Source organism: Kryptolebias marmoratus, linkage group LG24, assembly GCF_001649575.2.
Source record: "Kryptolebias marmoratus isolate JLee-2015 linkage group LG24, ASM164957v2, whole genome shotgun sequence".
In the NCBI taxonomy this organism is placed as follows: domain Eukaryota; kingdom Metazoa; phylum Chordata; class Actinopteri; order Cyprinodontiformes; family Rivulidae; genus Kryptolebias; species Kryptolebias marmoratus.
In genome coordinates, this window is record NC_051453.1 from 2,024,042 (window position 1) to 2,046,932 (window position 22,891).

A 22,891-nucleotide genomic window follows, 5' to 3' on the forward strand; every position below is an offset into this window, starting at 1 on the left:
ACAACTTTGCAACATTTGCGTTTGTGTGTTAATGTGAGCACAGGCAGCGCCAGAGGCAACTTGAAAGTTGCAAACCTAAAGAAGCTAAATGCCTTTCTCATGCCAGCTTCTCCCTCACAGGTGCACATCAAGCATGGCCGGGCTTGCAGCTCAGAAGCCACACAGCAGCAAACATCATATTTCTGTGAAGCAGTAACATCTTTCACAGAGTTTCTGCGACTGTCACCCTGCATCAGCAACACATCTTCTTTGGGCTGAATTTCTTATGAAGTTTTTCCTTCTCTAATATTAAATTAATTCAAATGTTTATTATATGCATATTCTGTCAGCTTTATTAGTCTTCTAAAAATGAGCATTTTCCCAAAATGATTAGCGGGTCAAGAAAATGGATGTTTGGAATTTCTCAGAAGACCATTTCACCCTGAATATTGCTTTATTGAGATAATGTGAATTTTTACATGGACGTCCAAACCAGACAAAAGTAAAACATTGTGCAATAAAATATTGTAATGTTGTTCTACTGCTGTTTGCTCTCTCTTGGCAATCTGATATTTCTTTGTACGTAATTAGATTGCTTTATTGCATCAAAAATAGAGGAGACGGATATCAGACCTGCATTTTAAAAAGTTTTGCTCAATATTGTCTTACTTATATTTGATCTCATTCTCTACAGTTTCCAACACTGGAATTACAGTATTTGTTTCAGAAAACTGACTGGGCAGCATAAAAAAGGATAAAACTGACAAGTATTATCTAATGATCTAAAAGTGTGTATTTGAGGGTGTTTAGAAAATAGTACCAAAGAGATAAAGTTTGTTCAGACCCATTCAGTTAAATGTTCTGACAGTTTGTGTGAAAGTGCAACACAAATCCATGCTTCCATTCAGTGGCTGCAGCAGCACTGATTCAATCTTTAAAATGTCTTTCAGTATTCATGTCATAAAATTCACATCAGCTGTAAAAATCTGTCTTACCTTGAGGGCTTTGGAGGGTGGCTGTCAGACTCAGGCTGCAGAAAGTGGACCATAGGACCCCCCTGACCCCCTCAGTATGAGCAGCTCTGTTGATGAACGCTGCTCTGCAAAGTTCAGTCTGTGGAGGACACCAGCAAGAGTTACTGTCGACACCTCAGCTGAAGCCTGCAGAGAGAGAGAGAGAGAGAGAGAGAGAGAGAGAGAGAGAGAGACACAGAGAGAGAGAGAGAGAGAGAGAGAGAGAGAGAGAGAGAGAGAGAGACAGAGATCCCCCACCCCACCCGGACCTTCTGCACAAGAGGAGTTCCTGCCTTCATGCACGGAGATCAAACTTCATCTGCATGATTCCACAGACCAATAAAAGCTGAGGTGGTGTTTATTGATGGTGGTGATGCACTGCAGGACAGGAGGGGGGAATCAAATCAAGGTGGCGTTAATTAGCACTCCCATTCCAGCGGTAATCGGTGGGATGTTTTCACAAAGTTTATCTGCAGACAACTCTTCCTCTGCCTGATCTGGTTTTAACAGTAGCCCAAAGGGACTGAAGGTTGCATATTTCAGATTCTGAACTAAAATTGCAACATTTTTACTCTAAACTTTGGTTTAAACACAAACAAAATGATTTGGAGCATAAATTATTTAAATGTGCACTGCTGTTTCTAAAGCAAAAAAAAAAAACAAAGTAGGAAAATCCAGTTTGACACAAAACACAGTTTCTCAGATTGGAAATGACATTTTTCTACTTCCAAGTTCAAATCTGAGGTAGTCTGACCCCATTCACCTAAAACTAAACCATTTCCCTCCTCACAAAAGATAAAAACTAAAGTTTGTGTTGTAATAATAATAATAATAATAATAATAATAATAATAGTAGTAGTAGTAGTAGTAGTAGTAGTAGTAGTAGTAGTAATAGTAGTAATACATACCAATTTTTTCCATCTAATTAAAGCATTTATAGCAGAGAAGGCACATATTTTGTTGTGGAAACACAGTCTGCCCTCATGTGGTATTTTTAGGAAATGCATCAATACAGCTTCAAATACTAAACCTTTATTGCTCTTTTTTAACCTCAAAAAGGTCAGAGAACATATACAAAAAATTCTGCATTAAAAATATAAAAAAGACAAAAGTTTTTGGGTTTTTTTTTATGTAAAATTAAACAATGTCCACGCTTTAAGTTTTATTATGAAAAATGCAATTATTTAGGATTAGGATTTTTAGAATTTTAGGATTAGGGAAATGTCCTAAATGTGCAGTCTGTTTGGTAGCTATTAGAAGAAGAGGCAAACCAAGAACTTAAAGAATCATCAGACAGAAGCTGCATGAAAAATCAGGCCTTATCGAAGCGTATATAATATTTCATTTTTCATTGTTAAAGTTTGTTTGATTGACAGTTATATCTTACATGGTATTTGTACATACTTTAAAACCTGCATGAGATGTTTTCTTAAATGAGATTTTTTTTCTGTATTTAACATTATTTAAGGATGGTGGTCTTTGGAAATATAATTCCTAAAAACCTTTAATGACACATAAAGAGAAGCTCAGGTCCACAAGGATCCACCTTCTACTTTCTGACAGCTCAGTAACCAATGAGATCATCGGACGCAAACAAGCCGCTTGAAGAGCCAATCATAATTCAGAGTGGGCGGGGCTCGCCTTGTTGTGAGTTGACAGATCCACTTCCTGCTTTGCAGAGTGAAATCAATAATCTGCGGCCGTCACCCCGATGAGGAAGAGACGAGAAGCTGAAGATTCGGCACCGATGTAGGTACTTTCCGAACCATCTCCGCCTCAGTTTGGGTTCATCAGAACAGATCGGAGATCAGTAAACAGGAGAAGGAGGCGAAGCGAAAAGTTCGAGCAGGCAGAGCTGCTGCTGATCACAAGACTGCAGCAGAACATGTGATATCGATTAGAGGGTAAAGCCAAGCCTTATAATGCTGCAGCTTTATAAGGTTTTTATGTCATAAGGAAGTTTGGAGTGAGCCTATAGGTTCAGGGTTTGACTAAAAAAAGAGTTTTATGACTCAGTCAAACATTTCATTAGTTTTTGTTCACAATTAGAGCATAAAAGTATAAACGATTTATAAGTAAATCAACATTTTCACGAAACATTCAGTTTAACTCATTGTGAACAGTTCAGCGCTTTAATCTCTACATTTATTTTCCCATTGAAAGGTTCAAACCCACTCTGGATTATATGGGAAATAAACTTATTTCTTTGCAGCTTCTTTGTGTTTTCTGATGGATGAAGCCTCCAAACACGTGGAGTAAAAAGGATTTGCAGTAAACATGGTGCACGTCTACAACTGCCACCCTTTCGCCTCGCAGCAGATCGTCCAGGTAAACGAAGCCTGACTGACTTTTATTAAGTTCACTGTTTAGCTGTAGTCCTCAGGGTCTCCCTTCTCTGTGGTGCAGGTGGAGCAGGAGCCTGGACTGGTTTGCTGCGGAGGTGGAGCCCTGTTTGTGGTGGCCTCTGGAGGATGCAAGGTTTTTATTCATTTCTGTTGGTTCTAATTAGATTTCACTGATTTAAGAAACAAATGAATCCATATTTAGAAGGAGATGCACCTGAGGATGTTGCAACATCTTCAACATCGTGTCTCGTTTTTTTAAACCAAGGTGGAGGCGTACACCCTGGAGAAGGAGGGCTGCCCTCTTATCTGTCGTTTCGCCACCATGGGCACCGTGAGGACTATCCAGCACAGCAGCATAGGTACAGTAGCAGTAAATAGAATCAGAGTAAAGAGTTGTTTTTCTTTTAATTCCTATATAATTACTAAAATGATTCATTTAAATTAGAAAAAAAGGGAAACTGTGAACAATCTTTCATGTTTTTTGTTCTTGTCTCTCCTCCAGGAGACTACTTGGTAACTATTGAAGACAAGAACAGCGCCACCTACCTGAGAGCCTACACCAACTGGCGTTACCAGGTACAAACTGGTGTAAAACAGAAAAGTGCTTCTAAAAAAGGTTTTATGTTTATCTTTGTGTAGAAATCTGCCCCTTCAGGTTGTTTTTTGTGCTGTGTGCAGGCGGAGGAGAAGGCCCGTGTCGGGGTCCGTTTACTGGGCCACTTGCTGCGCGGAGCATCGGTGTGGGGCGGCGTGCAGACTGAGATCATTGAGATTCCTCTGTCCGAGCGCCCCGTCGCTGTGACATGTTGCCCGATAACAGGAGACCTCCTGGTCAGCTGCGAGAACACTCTGGTTCTTTTTACCCTGCAGAAACAGAACCAGCAGAACCTTCAGAGCTCCTGGCCAAACACTCAGCAGAGCTGCAGCCAGAGTCAAGGTCAGGCAAAGAAGTGATTTAAGTGTAGAAAACATGAAAAACATCTGAGTTATTTCCTACCAGAACTGCTTTGGACTGTTGTAATTAACTGAACAGAACAAGAAAACACAGAGGACAAGTGTATTTATTTGTTAATACTCTGTGAATTGAAACAAAACGAGTTAAAGTTTTCTGTAAAACTGTTTGGGTTTGGTTTATAGGTCAGACCTCGGGTTCAAACCCGAATCTGTCTCTCCTGGACTTCGAGCGTTCAGTCATCCTTCATCTTCCAAAAATGACTCCTAAGAAGGTACTTCTACCCAGTCCACACTTCTGGTTCTTTCAAATTCCTGTTTTAGTTTTCTGATGTTGCCAACTTTAGTGCCTGTTTATAAAGCCTAAATGTTTAAATTATCATCAGTTTCAACTTTTCTCTGTGGGGAGTTTATCAGCTCAAAATCCATTAAAATTATATAGATTAATATTTAAAATCCTGAACAAATAATAAAAGATAAATTTGTGAAAATAACTGCATTCTTCTCTGATTGTAGACTTCCCCTTTTAGGCCTCATTTGGAGTGAATGACAAACTGATGCTTCCGGTGCCTTCATTAGAAGGACTTTTTGATCTTTGATCGCAGTGAAAGAAATAAAATCTTGTCACTTCATTCTTCCAGGTGGCTCTGTGTGCAGGATATGTGGCGGTTCAGGCTGAGCTGGAAGTTCTGGTGCTGAAACTGGAAACAACAGCAGAGCCAGCGAGCGCAGAAGAATCCTCAGACGTGTTTAAGAGCGGTAAAAAATGCACGACTTCATTGCTGTTTATTTTTATTTGGATGCTCAGGGTTGCAGGTTTTGGGTACAAACTGTGGAGGAGCATAAATGTACAGTGAAGGAAGAGTTACTTGTTAAGTTGGCAAAAACAAAGAAACTATTTTGGGGGAAAGTTAAAAGAAAACTGAGAAGTCTGACTCTGAAGGTGAAGATGATGAAGCTGTGAAAAAAACCCAGGGATTCAGGACTGATGTTCTTTTAATTCAACTAATGCCTAAAGACTAAAGAAGTGTTTACATCATTCATATTTTTATTTGATATGTTTAGTTAGCAGAAAAAGCTAAATATTTTCAAATCATTCAGGAGAGCATGGTGTTATTTTCTACCTATGACATCGTCAAGTTTCATTGTAATGAACCACATGAGGGATTTGTTTTCAGTGTGTTAATTTATTCTCTTGTGCAACAGATTATCTAGAAGACCAGAGTGACTTTCTGCTCATTCCGAGACACCAGGAGCTTCTGGGTAATCGAGCTAAAGACTGCGACATCCCTGTCAGCATCGAGAGGACTGGACTGGAGGACAGGAGACACTACAAGCTGTCCTACGTTCTCTTCAGGTCTGCTAGCATTTTGAATTTAGATCCTTTTTGTGGGGATATTTCTATATCATTATGTGATGTCACTTCCCTCCTGCAGGCGTTTTTCTCCAGAGTTCTTTCAAGGCTGCAGCGTGGAGGAGATGCAGCTGCACTCGCTGCTACTTTACCCGCTGTTCACCAGTGAGTGGAACATGTGCAACATCCGAACAGATGCATGGAAATTAGTGCTTGTAAAATTAAAGAAAGCAGCTCAGAAAGAATAAAAATACACTCAGTGCTGCAAAAACAGATTTGTTCAAGATGATCTACATTAAAATCAGGTGAAATTGGCTACAGAACATGAAGTAGAAGATGAAAATACTTATTAAAGTGGAGATTTTTCTGCATCATTTCAACAATAACAGACTTTTAGAGCATCTGCTAAATGAGTTTGTTTCTCTCCAGGTAACCAGTCGGTGTCTGTGGACGAACCAGCGTGTGTCTTCTGCTTCTTCTCTCTCCCCACCACCGGGTACCTGTACAGTCTGAGGGGTGGAGTGGAGCTGCTCTCTGCCTATCAGTATCCAGAGAAGGTGCTGGAGGCAGTTCTGACAGATCACCTGCTGCACGTCATAACCAAGTACGTCCTCAAAGAACACAAATCAATCTGCGTTGCTGATTGTCCTGATTGAGCAAATCTCAATTACAGTTGAGTTTTACCAACGTCCATCTTTGGCTCTCATTCTAAAATCATCATTGTTTCTTTTAATTGTAGCCATATTGTTGAAATTTCTGTGCAAAATTTCACAAAAAGTGTGTTTTTGTTGTTTGCCAGGAGTGCAGTGCAGTCTTTCACGGTGCGATGTGCTGCTGTAGCAGCCAGGATTGAAGACCCCTACATTGACACCACCATGAAGGTAAAATCACATCTCCTACCACAAAGTCCAGCCATGAAAAGGTGGATTTTGTAGAAACTTATTGTTATTTCTGTGTGCCACATGTTTATGTTGCTGTATTTGCATATCTGTACTGATTTGTGTTGAATTGTTGATGGTGTGTTTGAAAGGCCTGCCCACCCTGCAGCATGGAGGTGTGTGCGCTCAGAATGCAGTTATTTATTGGTCTGAGGTCGGTGTGTGTCCACGGCCGCCGTGTCATTCTTCTTTCTGCTGCTGATACAGAGACACCGGAGGAAACTGAACGCATCACACAGCGCAGAGGCCTGTAAGTCACACACATCCGGTTGGGATGGCTTTTAAAAACTTTGTAAGATTTCTCATCAGATAGCTGACGGTACTGCAACAAGACGGAACAGAACCCGAGGCTTACGAACCCTTTTTACTGTATGTGTGTTGTTGTTTTAGCGACTTAAAAGAGCACAACATGCTGACCGGTATTTTTCTTGCGGTGGGAATCGATCCCGCAGCCTCACCAGCTCTGGAGAGCCTTCTGTCACACCCCTTCCTGTAAGACAAACTCAACCCCCCCCAAAGAAAAGACTCGGTTGTCAGTTTCAGGTCAAGCTGCTTTGCCATCAAAATACTCACCAAAATTTGTTATTGAGCAAATCAAGCCTTAGTTCAAAGGGAGCCTCGCAGATCTGTGTATTTCAGTGTACATGCTACAAAATTCTTTTGCTTTTGTTGAGGCAGTCTTTCAGCAAAACCAGTTTGGCTCCTTTAAACCTGACAGTTATAATTAACTAACTAAAGTATCAGTACAGAAACACAAACATACAAACGATAAAACCTTTCAGGGTGATTTTGGAAACCCATAAATCTAAACTTATTTATTATAACGAATTGTATAAAATACAGAAATCTGCAACCTTTAGGAAAAGGCTTTACTTTTTAATTACATTCACCAAAAACAAGATTACACTCTGTTTTTAAAGGCATGCATAAATGACGAGGAGTGTAAAGTTATTTTTCTGAAAAAGGTGAGGGGTCAGGACTGAGGGAGCTCTTCACCTGCAAACTGATGAAATAAAATAAATTCCCATTTGATGCTGCAGCTTGAGCTAAAAGAGACAACACTTCCCATTTTAGAGCCCAGCTACCCATAACTTAGCTAACCGCCATCAGTGCGTGCGCCTTTTCTGTCTTTCACAAACTAATCATGTGATCCTGCTCATATGGGCTGCTGTTTTGGAGTGAACACCGGTAACTGGCTCGTGCTTATAAAACACCTTTTTTACCTCTGCAGAGTTTCTCATTCACCCATTTATCTACACACTGAACTTTATATACTATATGGAGCCCTTTTCGGTCTCACTCTTACGTTGATAAGCATATCGAGGGCAGTGGGGGGGCAGTGTCTTGGTCAAATACACTTCAGCCCACTGTAGGGGCTGGGAATCAAACCCCTGACCCTCCATTTGGAAGACGACCTCCTTACCACAGGGCCACGTCAGCCTTTAGAGATAAAATCTTTGGTTCCAGAGCAGCACCTTGGTCATATTTCAGCTGGCAATAACCCCCACCCCCACCTAATCAGTGACCAAATGGTGACATAAATATTTTAGACTTTTTTAGGAGGATAATATAAGGACCAGGAGCCCTGTTTTTTCTCTGTCTGACCTCTTTATTAACTGTTGACTAACAGTTTGTTTGTGTAAAATACATGTCAGTATTCAGCTGCTGAAGTTTTCCTTTGCATGAAATTCAACAGGTTGCTTTTTCCTCCCTTCCTGTTTCGTGCGCCACAGATACAGTTGTGGTCGTGATAACTAGTTTAAAATAAATGTCTAGTGTTGATAGTTTTAACTCTTTTGTATTCAGGTAATTATTGTGTTTGTAACAGCAGCAGAGATGCTGTTTCTGTTCTTTAAAAATATAAATGTTTAACTGAATTGATTTTCAACTTATTTACACCACTAATTAAAAACACTAAAAACAAACAAACAGGTATTTTTTAAATGGTTAAAGCTGAGAAATTTGAGGAAACTGAGGACTTTAATGTCAGACTCAAACACTGGAGAAGCTGCTCTCTGCTGCTGAGGCCAATTAACAGGAAGTTAATTAATAATTAACTGTTAAAGATATCATTAGTTGTGTTATTAGAGGACCACTCCACTGAGGGTTGGACACACAAACATGGATTAGTGCAACATATTCAGCATATAGGACAAAGATAAAACACTTGGTTGTAAAATTTTGGAGAAAACGGCAAGTCTGTATTTTTTATTTTTTGTCATATTCTGCTTGTTGCTACTTCTGTTTTTAATGTTTGACCCCAGGAGCAGAAGATGGACCATCTCCTCTCCCAAAGAAACCAGTAAAGCTGGACATGGATGGAACCTGTATGTCCTGGACACCGTCTCTCCTTTCACTCTCTTCCAGGAGATGGTAACACCAAAATACTTATTCAAATATTGGTTATCTTTTAATAATAACTAGAGAAATATATTTTTCCTGTGAAAATGCCGTCTGAATGATTTGTTGAAATTGGCTGACGAAGCTGAAACTGAGTTGTTTAAGCTATAAAAAGCTAAAACATTAGCTAAAAGTAGCAAAAAAAACTAGCTATAAGGTAAAAGTAGCAGAGTGGTAACTAAAAGTATAAAAATAACATAAAATACTGATATAAACCAGATCAAACGTGTGGAGAAATCAAATGTTTTATTTACTGTTTGTAAAAGATTTGGTTAAAATAAAAAAAACCCTGCTGTAATCCATTTTAGACAAAGTTTTCAGAATATTCCAAGTTATCTAGAGCTGGTGTAGAATTCCAAAGATCGTGTTTAGTCTGTCATATACAAGGAGTTTTAGGTGTGTGTGTGTGTGTGTGTGTGTGTGTGTGTGTGTGTCAGGTTGAGTACAGTCAGTCCTATGCAGAGACGAACCCACAAGGCCAAAGTCTTCGACACCTCCTGAGTGAAGCCCACCTCCTCCTTCGCGCCTCCTTCCTGCAGGATCCTGACAGACGGCAGCTGGAAGAGGCCTTCAGACAGAACTGTGCACAACTTGGAGACAGTTTCAGCAGGTAATACACAAACAAACCTGCAGGTTTAAAACACATAGAAAGCCTTTAAGACTAACTCACACAAGTAAATATTCTTTAAATTTGGATATTTAATGCCCTTATTTGAGTTTAATGTCAAATATACACTAGTAACTCTTTCAAAGTGGTAGATCACTGTTGTTTCACTAAATAGTTTCATGTAGATCTACTTTAGTATTTAGAAGTTTTATGGGGTTAAAATGGACACAGTTGTTTTCTACATTACACACTGTGATGTTTGTCGTTTTGAAGCCGCTTTCCATCTTTTTGTTTCCGTTTAGAAATGCAAACTTAGTACTTTTTAAAAACTTCTCTGTTCTATAAGGGGAAGCCAGAGGGTCTGCCACCTGGCGCTGCCGTACTACAGAATGTCTGGTCTGTCAATCACTGAAGTCATGTCCAGGAACCGCCCACTTCTAGGCAGCTCTCTCTCCTACGGTCCTGGCTTCCTGTTTTATCTCAAACATTACCTGTTAGAGGAAACAGATGAGAGCCTCAGTCAGGTACAAAAACATCTATAAAACTTTCATGTTTTACTCAGACTTCCATTTATATTCTTTGTCATCATCTTCAGTTTATCAATTTTTTTAGCTACAAAGAAAATAATGAAAGGAAAAAATGAGCTGTTTAAATCCTACATCCCCACAGGAGGCAGCTGATGAGGTCATTGAAATTTTCAGCCAATCAGAGCCTTCGCTCCTTGTCAACGTTTGTGCAAGCCCATGCATGATGAGCACCAGTCCTGCCCGTGCGCTGCAGATTTTACAACATCTGGAGAACACAGGCGGCGTGTCGGTACCTCTAACCATCACCATGGCAACCATGATGCTGCGCCTGGGCGACCTGCCGCAGTACACCGAGCTGATGGAGCGACATGCTGAGGTCAGCAAAGAAGTCTTTCTTTGGAAATAAATGTTTTATTTGCAAAAGAAACAGTTGTTTTGATGCTGAACATTCAATCATTCAGATGCTGCTGGTGTACGGGTTCATCGAGGAGCCAAGGCTGCTGCTTCATGGTGGAGGAGGGGGCCAGAACAAGCAGGTCCGACCCACGGCGTTGGCTCGACAGCTGGCAAACTCCCAACCCGGACTCCTCGTGGCTGCCATGGTGGCTTTACATGAGAACAGCAAAGTTCAGCTGGAACAGGCGGACCACATATTCAAGGTGTGTTACTGGTAGCTGAAAGGTAAAAGTAAGCTCCATCCACTTATTTGTCAAATAACTACCTGCCTCTAAGAAAGATTTAGTACAAGGGGCTGGAATTTCATCCATTTTTGTCAGATCTATATGAAATATTCTGAATGTAGTAGCAGTGAATATATATGTGTGTGTGTGTGTGTGTGTAGGAGTTGGGCAGTGAGAACAGCTTACAGGTGGACTTCTGGGAAGCGATGCTGATGGCCTCCTCACAGGATGCTGTCATTCAGGAGGTTCTGTTCCGGCTGGCATCGGTTTATATCGACAGACTGACCAACACAACCAGTGACGCAGCGTCAAAACACAAGTCCCTAAAAAGTGCTGAGGATCTGGTAAACTTACTGACTGTAGTTAATATGCTGTGCAGCCTCCGTCAGTTTATTGCACAAATTCTAATTTAGAAAATCAGAAGGAAAAGTAGCTGAAACATGTTTGTGTTTCAGATCAACTCATGCTCTCATTTTGGCGCTCTCTACCCGTGGCTGACTGTCCTTAATCCAGTCCAAACTTCCAGCTTTCAGCACCAGGAGGCGCTGCACAAACTGCAGGTATGTTAAACATGTTTCATGATCTCAGTAAGTATGGGAGAAGAGATGCCTTAGATGTATAATGTGAACCTAAAAAGATAAATAACAAGAATAAGAGTGAGTGAGTTCAGATATTTTTCATCCTTTTTGTTAAAATCGGTCAGTTTAAATAATATTACCTTGTTTTCCCTGCTCCTGCATCGTTTTATCCTAACATTCCTGTGACTGTCTGCAGTCGCTGCTGTGTGGTCCGTCCTTCTCTGTTGGAACCATCGAGCCTCTGTTGGAGCTTCTGTCACAGGAAACCTTGTGGGGCTTCAGCCTGCACCTCCTGTGTGCCACCAGAAGGGGGCAGTACAACAGCAGCACTGAGAAGTTGTTGGACCGATGTCCTCAGGCCATTATAGCTTACGCCAACCACCACTTACAGGACAAACACATGGTGTGTTTACTGAGCATGAAGGGGAAGCATGGGGGCCACTCTGTCCTTCCTTTGTATTATGAATATTAGTCATTTTTATACATTTTATTGTCCTTATGTTTGCTGTCTGACTTGTTTAATATTTCCAGGTTCTCTGGTGGCAGAAGCTGCTTCCTGAGCTCTGCACCCGAACACGAGCAGCCGCAGACAGCAGCATCCTGCTGAGCGCTCTCAATGGTAACCCCCTCCCTACACACACACACACACACACACACACACTTTCCCAACTTCCTGCTTTGAGCCCAGTTAAAGAATAACTGAGGTTAATGTAGCTCGTTTGACATTTTCCAGCCTGAAACTTAGAGTATCATGCCACTTCCTCTTTGTGTAATGATGCTGGTTTTCATCCCTACAGAGACGCTGGTCGTGGTTGCCATGGAGACGAGCCCCGCAGAGCTCTTAGAGCTCATTCCTGATGATGGCACGGCGTCTTACTTCCTGCCTCATCTGTTGACGTGCAGCCAAAGACACCTGCTGACCTGAATCTCACACACACACACACACACACACACACACACACACACACGTACCTGTTTGATGGAGCTTAAGAGCTTTAGAGCAATATGATAAACTCCTGAAGGTGTTCAGGACGGTCACAGACGAGTTTCTGGAAACCTGCAGTGACTTAGTTTGAGGTTTTTAGTGTTTACTCGTCAGGTTCCTGTGTTAAATCTCCAGATGACCGCTGACAATCGTGTACTTTAGCTGTTATAACATTTTATCAGCTGTTAACGTCTAACAGTGTTACTTACATTGTAAACTGTTTATTTCCTGCTGCAGTGGGTGGAGAAAAAAAAGTTTATTGTCATTTGTTTTTATTTATTATAGAGTCTAGAGTCTTACAGACAATTCAGCACGTTTTGTTTTAAACAACAGTTTTTCACTTTTAAATCATTAAATTGAAAGGTCTGCGGAGACTTTCTTGTTTTTTCAGCCTTTTCTTCCTGCTGTGTTTATATTGTCCCAGTTTAATGAAATGTCTGCTTTAAGAAATGTTTATTTTTCCCGTAAAACAAAAAGAAAGTCCCCGTTTGTTTGTTGAGCACCAATGGTTTTAGATTTCATTTAATTTTTTTATACAGATTGCTATCTGTTTCGTTTTTTGTTCTTGAGTGCTCTTCTGGAACTTCTTACTTCTTTTTTAAAGTAACTTTCTTCACATAAAACAATCCACACCCACAGTGTTTACCTTGTTTCAGTCAGACTCATTCAGCCTCGTCAGGAGCTGGTATTGATCATCTTGATATGTTTAAGGCTCAGGCGGGGCAGATAAAACACCATCATTTGTGTTGCAGCTTCAGTTGATTGAATTCTGCTTTCAGAACGTTAAATATGCACGACTCTTGTGACATGTGACTTTAAGCAAGCCTTTTCCAGTTTGTTCTCACAAAAAAACAAACAAACAAATGATTAGATTGGGCAGCAGTGAGGGTTAAAACAGTGGGTCAGGAAACACCGAGTGTGGGCGTCTTGAGCAGATCTACATAAATTATATTAGGTTTATTAAAGACTGACAATAGGATATTTAGCCTTAACTGTTGCATAAAAGTTAAAGCAGTGGCCTTAAATGAATAAAAATAAGATACTGGTAGATGAGGCTTTGCAGTTTTTATTCTGTGAGTTAAACACTGGAAAGTTTGGAAACTACTGGTTTAGAATATAACATCTGAGCTCCTGACATAAATTGTCAGCTGATCCATCTTAACTGCTTTTTAGGGCAGAATTGACACAAACTTTAGGCTATATTCTTTATTTGACATATTTACAGTGCTTTGTAAAGACCAGACAATAAGTTCAACAGTTCTTTGAAGGTTAACACTTAAATAAGATCTTATAAGGCCTCAATTTCCACATGAAATCTATATTTTAAAAGTAAAAGCAAGACTAAAACCTATAGGGAACATATTTTCAGATGTAAGGTTAATAATAGAAGGAACTACAAACAGCTATAATCTCAGGACATCAATATATGAGCTCTGACTACTGCTGCAATATGTCTAAAAACAAAGCTGAAGTACAGAGGTTCACATTTTTTCCTTGGACAGATACTGCTGAACAAACAGCTTTTTACAGACCCCTCAACCAATGACCACGTCTGAACTGTCAGCAGAGCCAATCACAGCCTGAGAGCAAACATGTGAGCCAACCAGAGCTCTGAACCTTGATAGACCTCAGCTTGAGTTGATGAAAGCTCAGCTGTTTGGATGTTTGGAGGCCCAACTTCACCTGAGAGGAATCTGGATGTTCAGCTGAAACTGAAGACTAAATATTAGGCATGAAATATTCAATCAGACTGCACCAAAGATTCAAATACAATTAATCTGTGGAGGATTAGTACAAGAAGAAAAGCTGAAAACTAGCTGAGATTCAGGTGTTTCAGTGGACTCACAGGATGAGGCTGGGGGAGAACAAGGCTGTGCTGCTGGTCATCACAGAACACATCGAGATGAAGCTGTTCTCTTCAGAGGAGCAATGTGTGACCGTAACAACGCAGGAGAGACTGGAGCAAAGCAAATATCAGCAGGTGTGTTCTTTCTGACAGAGAAATGTAAAACTACTTTCAGTCTGAGACATTTGTTCAGTTTCTCTGCTCCTGATTATCTGACATTTATAAGCAAAACATGACGACACATCTTTCGAATTTAAAATGAAGGATTCTCAAAAATGGGGAAATGTGACTTGATATTTGATCAGATTCTATTGATTAGATCACAAACGAGCATCATGTGACGAGTTGTTTTTTAGATTTAGATACAACATTGACTAAAACCAGTCACATGAAAGAGTCAATGTGCCTGTATCACATTTCCACATATTTATCATTTATTCTAACAACAGAAATGTTTGTGTTGCTAAAATTCATTAAGATAAGGCTGGAGCTACAACATATCAGCCATGTAGGATTTAATTTATTTAAAGAATTGTTTTTATCAGTAATACTCCCTTTTACTTTATATACAGTACAAAATATGTGTGGGAAAGGTGAAGCACCCACATTAGCCCCACTGTGGGCCCTTGAGCAAGGCCTTAAACCCTCCAAATGCTCACCGCTCACCTGAGATGGCAGCCCTCTGCTCCACATGTGGGAAGGGGAAAAGGCAGAGAATAAATATCCCTGTTGGGGATTAATATTATTATTGTTATACAGAAATCTCCACAGAGTTTAAAACCTTAAAAAGATGTTTTGATGCATCACTCAGGAGTAATAATGTAAACCTCCTCTTGAACCCAGAGATCCAGACATCTGGAGCATCCTCTGGCCTCTGATTCTGAGGAGGATGAAGAGCTGCAGGTCCAAATCCAACCCCGGCAGCCCAAACCAGACCCCTCTGTCCAGGAGGAACCTCACCACTGCACACATATAACAGACCTGACGGAGGATTTACACGTAGAGATGGAAGTCAGTGATGGATGGATAGGATGTTGTAGTTTTTTTATTAAAATGTTCCCCCTTTTTAGATTGCATTCTTGTTTATTTGGTGTTATAACAACATGCTTGAGATGTTACATTTAAAATGATTATTCCTTTAAAATCTTTCCCTTTGTTTTCCTCCAGTCATTTCCTCCCTTCAGACTTGCAGATATTGAACTACTGGAGATAAAGTCAACCGATTCTTCCATCCTGACGTCGGTATGTTTTTGTTTTTCATGTAATAATCACAATACATTTCACCACAAAAAAAAACATGATTATTTTAAAAAAAACAAGCCTGAAATTCATTTTATTACATTTATTTTTCATTGTAACATCAGAACCTCACTGCATCTTAATATCATAGTTTAAAGATATGAAACTTTATATATCTTTAAACTTTAAGTGCTAATAAACACAAATCTGTCACACTGTTCAAGTTATTTGTTAACAAGTGTCACACGATACCATTTCATTCTGCTAAATAAAAGATTATAATGTAGTTCTATGTATTCTAGCAGTCTCTGGACAAAACCAGTCAAGTCAGGTGGAAGAAAGTAAATCCACCGAAGCTGGGACTCGTGGTCAAAGATGTGATCTGTCTCACCAGAGAACTTTATATGGCACAGCTGGAGGGGTGAGCTGTTCCAACCATTTCAGTGGATTCCAAAACTTTTATTCTGTTAACAAATGTCTGTACTAACACCACTCCAGATAAGAGCTTTTTAAAATAAATCCATAAAATCTTGAAATAAACAAAGCAGATTATCTAGAAATTTCTGTCGTTTAAAGAAAAGGAATCCTCCTGTTTTTACACCAAATGGTCAAAGTGCCAAACTATTTTCTGTACTCCTCAGAATCCTCTGCAGATTTCAAACATCATGGTCTTAAAAAGAAAGAGTGAATTGTAACTCTGGCTGCTCGGCACTTGTTTTCAAAGTGAATATGTCTGTCACAGTTGAATTTATGATTTATTCCTTGATGTTCCTGCAGACAAATCTCTCCACAGAGTCAACAGCATTCTGCTCTGTCAGCGATGGAGCTGAGTGCTCGTATCACCGTCGACTCCAGCTGGTCAGCAGCTCAGATGGAAAACCGCCTGGTGTCACTTTTCCACAAACAGTTTAATGAGAAAACAGGACAAAGGTTTTCTTTTACATATCTACAGGTTGGTGTGGGGGCGTTTCTAACCTCCTGATGTTGTATTTACAGTCTCAGAGTTAAGATCTTCTTCCTTTAGAGCCAGATTTCTTTCTTTCTGATGGTTTGTGTTGTTTCTTCAGAGTGTGCCGGGCTCCAGAGTCCTGTTTGTCCCAACCCCCCCTGAGGAGGGCTGGACGGGGGAGCAGGTCCTCAGGATCTGTGGGCATGGTGCTTTATATATCCTCAGTCACCACGGCTCCCTACAGGTATCCCACCACAGCTTTATATTTTCTTTGGAAGTTTGACTTCCTTGTTATCAGTGATAAAGATTTTGTCTCTGCAAGGATGCAGTAAACTAGGTTAGGCCTTTGTTTTCCCTACGGCGGTCGACAGGTTGTTATTTCATGCATCTTGGTTCTTTTTTGGGGGTTTTTAGTTTTAATGTTTCTCCTTTTTGAGAACTCTAAATTACTTAAAAGTTGCTTTTGTTTTTCCTTGTTTTTGCTGTATTGGATAAGTTTTTGTCCTTGTTTGTGATGTTATTTGTTTTTATTGTTTTTTTCTTTCTAAAAATATTAGATGCCAATGTTATATTTGTTTTACATGTTGTCAGTATTTTAAATTTAATTGCACTCATCTTCTGCAGCAAGTCTGTTTAATGTTTGTTTGGATTTTTTGCTAACAGGAGGAATTTGAAAGTTTAGCAAGTGAGAAAGCTATGATGAAAAGGTAAAAAAAAATTACAGAAACATTTAAAAATATTGCTAAAACTCAGACTAAATATCTGAATGTGTTTTCAGGGTGGATATTTGTTCAGAGAATAGTAAAGAGGACAAAAGTCAGCTGGTTAAACAGATCTGCGGGACTCCAGAGAAGGTCAGTTAATTTAAATCAGACTAAAGCTTTTCCTATGTTTTTCAGTTATTTGGTACAACTTGTTTTATTTGCAGCTGACACTTGACCTGGACACCATCCTGAGGCTGTTCAGAGTAGAAAATGTGGCTGAAGGTGTAAAAACTCACATCACAGTGAGGAGGAAAGATGTTCTCTGCAGCGTTCTGAAAGAGGTGAAGAAACCTGGGTTCTGCTTCAGATCAGCCCCAATCATCTCCTTCGATGAAGAGGAGCCTGGCAGCTCAGAGGAAGCACTCGGGGAGTTCTTCAGGTTAGGATCATTCCACTGAAAATGCAGCTGAAACACGTCCTGAGGCTGGACTCACTCCTGGCAGAGGGAGAATAACATCTTCACACTGCATTTCTCCTCAGGACGACCCTGCTGGAGCTGCAGCAGAGCTTTGTGTTTGAGGGTCGACCAGGAAGTCTGTTTCTGACCCACAACCTCACAGCGCTCGAAGGCAGGAAGTATTATGAAGCCGGTGTTCTGATTGGCTGGTCGCTGACTCATGGAGGACCTGGACCCTGTCTTCATCCTGCACTCTACCAGGTTACTGAACAGACTGTCTCTGTGCACTCTGATTTGTTTGTCCTAAGAAACTGTAGCTGCAAAAATTGAAATAATTTTCAGAATTTGAAAAGTAAGAATGTTCTCCTGTAAACATCTGAAGGACACTTCTAAGAAAATTGTCAAATACCTGTTCAACACTTTGAATTTTGCTGTTCAGACTAATTGAAACTGTCCCTTTTTTAAACCATCGATACTTGCTGTGACTTACCTGACAGTTTAACACAGAAACATGGGCATTCAGCTGCTCAGGAGCCTGATATGAATCTGTTTGCTAAAACTTTTCTTGCAGTTTTGTGATTTTATAAGTTGTGATAAAACGTAAAAGATAAAACCTGCTCCACTGCCATAAAAGCATACAAAAGCACAATGTAATATTAGACCACTGTATATTAGACCAAAGCCTTGTTGAGGTGCAGAATCATATTTTAACATCAGTTTGTGATTGCATTTTTTAATATTTCTGAACACAGCTGATGTGCTGCCAAAATCCTTCTTTGAAGAACTTCAGCTGGAGGGACATCGTCGATCCTGAAGCACAAGTTCGATTGCAGGAGGTGGCACACGCATATAATGCATTTTAAAACTATTAAATAAAATCTTTTGCTTTTACACAGACCAGTCATTAGATTTACTAAAAATCAGGTTTATGTTCCACTTCCTTTAGAAAATGTTAGATAGTATGGAATTTCTTTAGCTGCAGAGTTTTAAAGAGGAACCTTCTTATTATTCTCTGGTGCATTTTCCTTTTCTGCTCTTGCAACAGCTGCACAGTTGTAGTGATGCAAAGCAGCTGTCTCCAGGTCTGTGTGACTGGGTGTCTCACTGTGGAATCCCTGGAATCCATTCAGCCTGTTCTAATGAAATACCTGCTCTATATGCATGTTTGGTGAAACACTGGATCTACCACAGGTGGGGGCATGTTTGTAGGTTGTGGTAGTTTATATGTTTGTAAAGATTGCTGTCTTGGGATGTTTTGTTGGCTGCTGCAGCATCAGTTTCCGTCTCTCCTGGACTTCAGGGTGGCCAGCATGATCTCCCAGTTCACTGAGGGCCTGAACAGCTGTGGGGGATTGTGGGATTTGGTAAAGTTGCACTGGGAAATGTTTCTACCAGTGATGACCGGTAAAGCGCAGCGACCTCTGACCCTGGAAGAGTTCAGAGAGCTCTTCACTTTCTGCTACAGCCATCCTGACTCTGAGCTGAGGGCAGGTGAGGAGGCCACAGTCACTCACTGGGAAACAGTCCTCACATTTGTCAGCGGTAAGCACTGAGAGAAGTACACCAGCCTCTTTTTTTATTTTTTAGGGTGAACTGTCGTAACCTTTTAAGGAACATGTTTTCTCCTTGTGTCAATCAGATGGTCGAACAGATTTTTCTTTTGAAGACCTCCTGATCTTCATCACAGGAGCTGATCACCCACCTCCTCTGGGGTTTCCCAAACTGATCTCTCTGCAATTTTACACCCAGGTTGGTATCTGTTGCATTAGCAGGACAAGAATAGAAACTTTCCCAGTTTAGTCAGCAGTCAACACTGCAGTTATAATAATAATAATAATAATAATAATAGAAGCAAATGAGAGCAGATGGTGGAGATGACGTCAGAATGATGACGTTAACATCATCCAAATAACGCATGATGTCCAAAATTCACAATTAAAAAGGTTTATATATTTCAATGATTTTACAGTTTCTAGAATGTTAATGAAACCAGAACACAACAAGTTTATGGTGCTCTTTTTGAAAATAATGTTTTCAATCAATTTGTGTAACAATAAATCAACTCATAAAAGTACTACTATTCAACAGTGTTGATTCTGTCAGTGTTGTTCAGCCTCGTAGTTACACAATCAGCAGTTACACAATCACTTCAGTAAACATGTTTGAGGAAACCACTTGCATTTTTCATCACAAATTTGGGTCACCCTGGATCAGTGATTACATACATTTGCATATATTTGCATAAGGCAGAAAATTTTTCTTCTTTAGTATTTCTGACTCCACAAGCACTACATGTCTAGTTACTCAGTTATTAAAACTGGTCACATAAACCTGACAAAATAAGATTATCAGGTAAATTAGTTCCTATTTTCAAACATTTACCTGCTGTGTACATTAACCAAGATTTGTACGATTTAATTATTACCTCCAAATGATTTATAAAAGTCATTATGAACCAAACAGTAACTCAAAAGCACCTGAAATAAAACTTATTTGTTCCTCAGAAAAAGGTTCTGTTTTTGAGTCTTGTTCAAACAACACGCCTTATGAACGCTGACGAAACTAATGAATCAGAAGTACTTTGCATATTAGTTACATCAGGGAGTGTAGCAGTAGGATTGCTGGTTACCTGCTCATACAAAGAAGCCAAAATAAACTTGATACACACTGAATCTTCTGTTAGTATTACATCACTGAGACTGAGAAATTTCCAGTTTTCTTTTTATTAAATCTTTTGTTGTTGTTCTTTTTAGTTCAAACAAACCTTTACAACCAGCTTTCTCAGGCTGACTGGCATTGTGCCTTTAGCTAGAGGTAAATACTGCCTCTGTCTCCTGTTTTTCTCATTTTGAATTAATTTTTCAGGACACAAACTCTTCAAACATCAAACTGCCCCACACTTATGCTGGCTCTCTGGAGCTCTTCCTGCCAAGGGGGGTGGAGGAGGCTCTGGAGCTGTTGATGCTGCTGAACAGAGCCTTGCAGAAGGCCATGGACTTGCAGACAGACAAACATTGAGGAAGGGTCGACACAGAAGTGGTGACATGCTTACAGAACGGAGACCCTAATGGATACTTTACATCATGCATGTGCTGCCTCTCTGTAGCTTGAAGGTTTCTGCTGGAAAGTCTAAGCCTGAGGGATTTTAGTCATTCAATCAGCTGTTTAAAATTCATGACATGTAAATATGTTTTTAGAAGATAAGTAGGGAAAGATACTTGGTGTGCCTTAACAAGATTTAGGATTTTTTATGCTGTAGATGAGACATGCTAGGTTTTATTTCACAAACTGTTTACATAATCTTTTACTGCTGACAAAGACACTCACCTTGTAGATTCCCTTGGTGTTTTGAATATTTAAAGAACCATTCCAGCAAATCAGATGACTTGAAAGTCACACACCTTCAGCTCAAACACACCTTCAAATGTCATTTAGACAAACCCAAAAACCCATCTGATGACTTACTTTAATACACTTCAGTATTATCAGACATCTGCAGAAAATGGTTGGCACAGGTAAAGTTGATTTTGTGCCTTTTTGATGCTTTTAAAATGAAAGTTTATGTATTTTAATTGTATTTTTTAATCCAATGTTAAATAAAATGTTTTTAAAAATTGTATTAAAGAACAGAGAATAAGCCAAAAATATTTTTATTCATAAACATTTTATCTTTTACATTTGAACTTTTCATACCTTATTGTCATATCACAACCTTTCCTCAAAATCTACACTTCTTGTTCAGATTTTAGGTGGGATGGATAAAATTTATAAACAATCTTCAAAATGATTCAATTAGATGGACCATTATCCAAAACAAGAATGAATGCTGGGAAGAGAAGCAACTACAAACACACATTTACAAAATGTACTAAATGAGTGCACATGTACAACAAAATTTAATTATGACAAAAACATTTTAAAATCTGAGAAGAAAGATGTACAAATGTGTGTCATGTTTTCAGCATAAAAAAAGGTGGGAAATATTAAAAGGTTCAAGATAAAAAACAAAAAAAGATTTTCAGGTTGTCAAGTTTGACACTTTATAGTTAAGGTATTTGACTTTTCCATCTGTACCACATCATTTCAGCTGCGCTGTCAGTGACTACAAAGATGAGTCTGAAAGTAGAACAAGGTGATTAATCTAAAAATAAACAAAAATTACTGACTAAGCAGTTTAATTGTGCACTAGGTCCTCCTTGCTTCAGGACACAATAGCTACTCATGCTCTTGGTATGAAAAAAAGTGTTGTCTGTTTCGTCCTTGATGTATTGCGAAAGATGGGTGTCAGCAAGAAAAATATCTTGTTTCCTGGTAGCAGGTATGGTATCTGTGTCTCTCTAACAGACCCAGGTGCTTGATCCGAGGTTCTGGTGTGTTCTTCTTTGACTCAAATGCAAACAAATACATGTTTTTGAAAAAATACACATAAATAAATAATATGGTACTCCAGGTATGTGTTTTATTTTGCTAAATAATGTTGAAAAGGAGAGGGAGCCTGGGAATTTAGCCACTAGAGTCTACTTAAAAGATCTGGGATTTATTGGTTGTAGATGGTAAACTAAAATGATGTGTTAATGTGTAAAAAATGAAAAAAAAAAAAAAAAACTGTTAATGATCTCCTACCTGACTTCTACTAAAACAATACCACCAACCCTTCCTTGAACTGTGACCTCCATGCACATAACCTTTTAAGGGCCTATCAGCCGCTGAATATTTTGCACATCAACTGTGTGAGCGGTTCCTTTTAGAATCTGGTCTCTGAAAACCTAAATGGAGGGAGAAAAAACGTGTTTTTTTTCTTTATGTAGATAATGAAATAAGGCCAGCTTAAAAAAATAGACTAAAAATTTTGTGTGCATTCAGTTTACATACCTGTTTGATAAGCTCAATGAGGGTTCCATTGCTGATCTCCCCAACAGATCTTACTCTTATCTGTAAGTGTGCTAGATACTGCAAGCCTGTGTGTATTAAAATAATACATTTAATAATACATTAAAGGCTTCAAAACTAGTATTTAAACAACATTTTAAAATATTGGAATTTAAAATATTCATTGTTCGTTTTTCATGTAACACAATTTTGGCCATGATATAAACTAAACACTCACCCCTCCCCTTCACGTACCGTTAGCTGCTGTAGTTTCTAAATGGGAGGTTGTTGGACTCTGAGGTGGTGCAACTGTAGAAGTCACTGATGGGGGTGCAGTTGTGATAGTATTTGTTGGGGCTGCAGTGGTTATTGTCGTAGTTGATGGGGGTGCAGTCGTGGTAGTATTTGATAGGGGTGCAATTGTATTAGTTGTAGTTAATGGGGATGTAGTTGTACTAGTAGTATTTATT

The 22,891-nt window shown here is 39.5% G+C and overlaps 3 protein-coding genes and 1 long non-coding RNA gene across 7 annotated transcripts in view; 2 read left to right on the top strand and 2 right to left on the bottom strand.

The window, feature by feature from the left end:
• Nucleotides 1-1,127, bottom strand: part of bcar3 (BCAR3 adaptor protein, NSP family member) — a 49,287-nt gene extending 48,160 nt beyond the window's left edge. Inside the window, exon 1 of the mRNA XM_017439420.3 lies at nt 975-1,127. The gene's annotated coding sequence lies outside the window, so the exon portion shown is untranslated. The remainder of the gene's footprint in view (nt 1-974) is intronic.
• A 1,495-nt stretch (nt 1,128-2,622) lies between these two features.
• hps3 (HPS3 biogenesis of lysosomal organelles complex 2 subunit 1) lies at nt 2,623-12,995 on the top strand. 3 transcript variants are annotated; one of them, XM_017439406.3, is made up of 24 exons: nt 2,623-2,741; nt 3,205-3,320; nt 3,399-3,470; nt 3,603-3,696; nt 3,840-3,913; nt 4,016-4,274; nt 4,475-4,563; nt 4,930-5,047; nt 5,495-5,645; nt 5,725-5,807; nt 6,072-6,246; nt 6,442-6,523; nt 6,673-6,830; nt 6,971-7,072; nt 8,845-8,953; nt 9,418-9,590; nt 9,934-10,111; nt 10,257-10,490; nt 10,576-10,773; nt 10,956-11,138; nt 11,250-11,354; nt 11,569-11,775; nt 11,904-11,991; nt 12,170-12,995. In XM_017439406.3, the coding sequence occupies exons 2-24, from the start codon at nt 3,270-3,272 to the stop codon at nt 12,295-12,297; spliced, it is 3,111 nt and encodes a 1,036-aa protein (XP_017294895.1). In that variant the 5' UTR covers nt 2,623-2,741; nt 3,205-3,269; the 3' UTR covers nt 12,298-12,995. The 3 variants fall into 3 exon arrangements, with proteins under 3 accessions (XP_017294895.1, XP_017294897.1, XP_017294896.1); XM_017439407.3 differs by having other exon boundaries at nt 2,646-2,745; XM_017439408.3 differs by lacking the exon at nt 6,971-7,072.
• An 838-nt stretch (nt 12,996-13,833) lies between these two features.
• LOC108249798 lies at nt 13,834-21,173 on the top strand. Of its 2 annotated transcripts, none has more exons than XM_017439416.3 (15): nt 13,834-14,338; nt 15,047-15,214; nt 15,371-15,445; nt 15,748-15,863; nt 16,220-16,394; nt 16,510-16,635; nt 17,055-17,098; nt 17,170-17,245; nt 17,320-17,534; nt 17,636-17,813; nt 18,305-18,388; nt 18,598-18,743; nt 18,853-19,094; nt 19,192-19,301; nt 20,418-21,173. In XM_017439416.3, exons 1-15 carry the CDS (start codon nt 14,207-14,209, stop codon nt 20,568-20,570), a joined length of 2,040 nt encoding a protein of 679 aa, XP_017294905.1. In that variant the 5' UTR covers nt 13,834-14,206; the 3' UTR covers nt 20,571-21,173. The 2 variants fall into 2 exon arrangements, with proteins under 2 accessions (XP_017294905.1, XP_017294904.1); XM_017439415.3 differs by having other exon boundaries at nt 13,835-14,338; nt 15,745-15,863.
• A 26-nt stretch (nt 21,174-21,199) lies between these two features.
• Nucleotides 21,200-22,885, bottom strand: LOC108249799. Its single transcript, XR_001809238.3, has 3 exons — nt 22,677-22,885; nt 22,425-22,510; nt 21,200-22,318 (listed from the first exon to the last, which is right to left on the bottom strand). It is a non-coding gene; the product is annotated as an uncharacterized LOC108249799 (long non-coding RNA).
• Between the last annotated feature and the right edge of the window lie 6 nt (nt 22,886-22,891).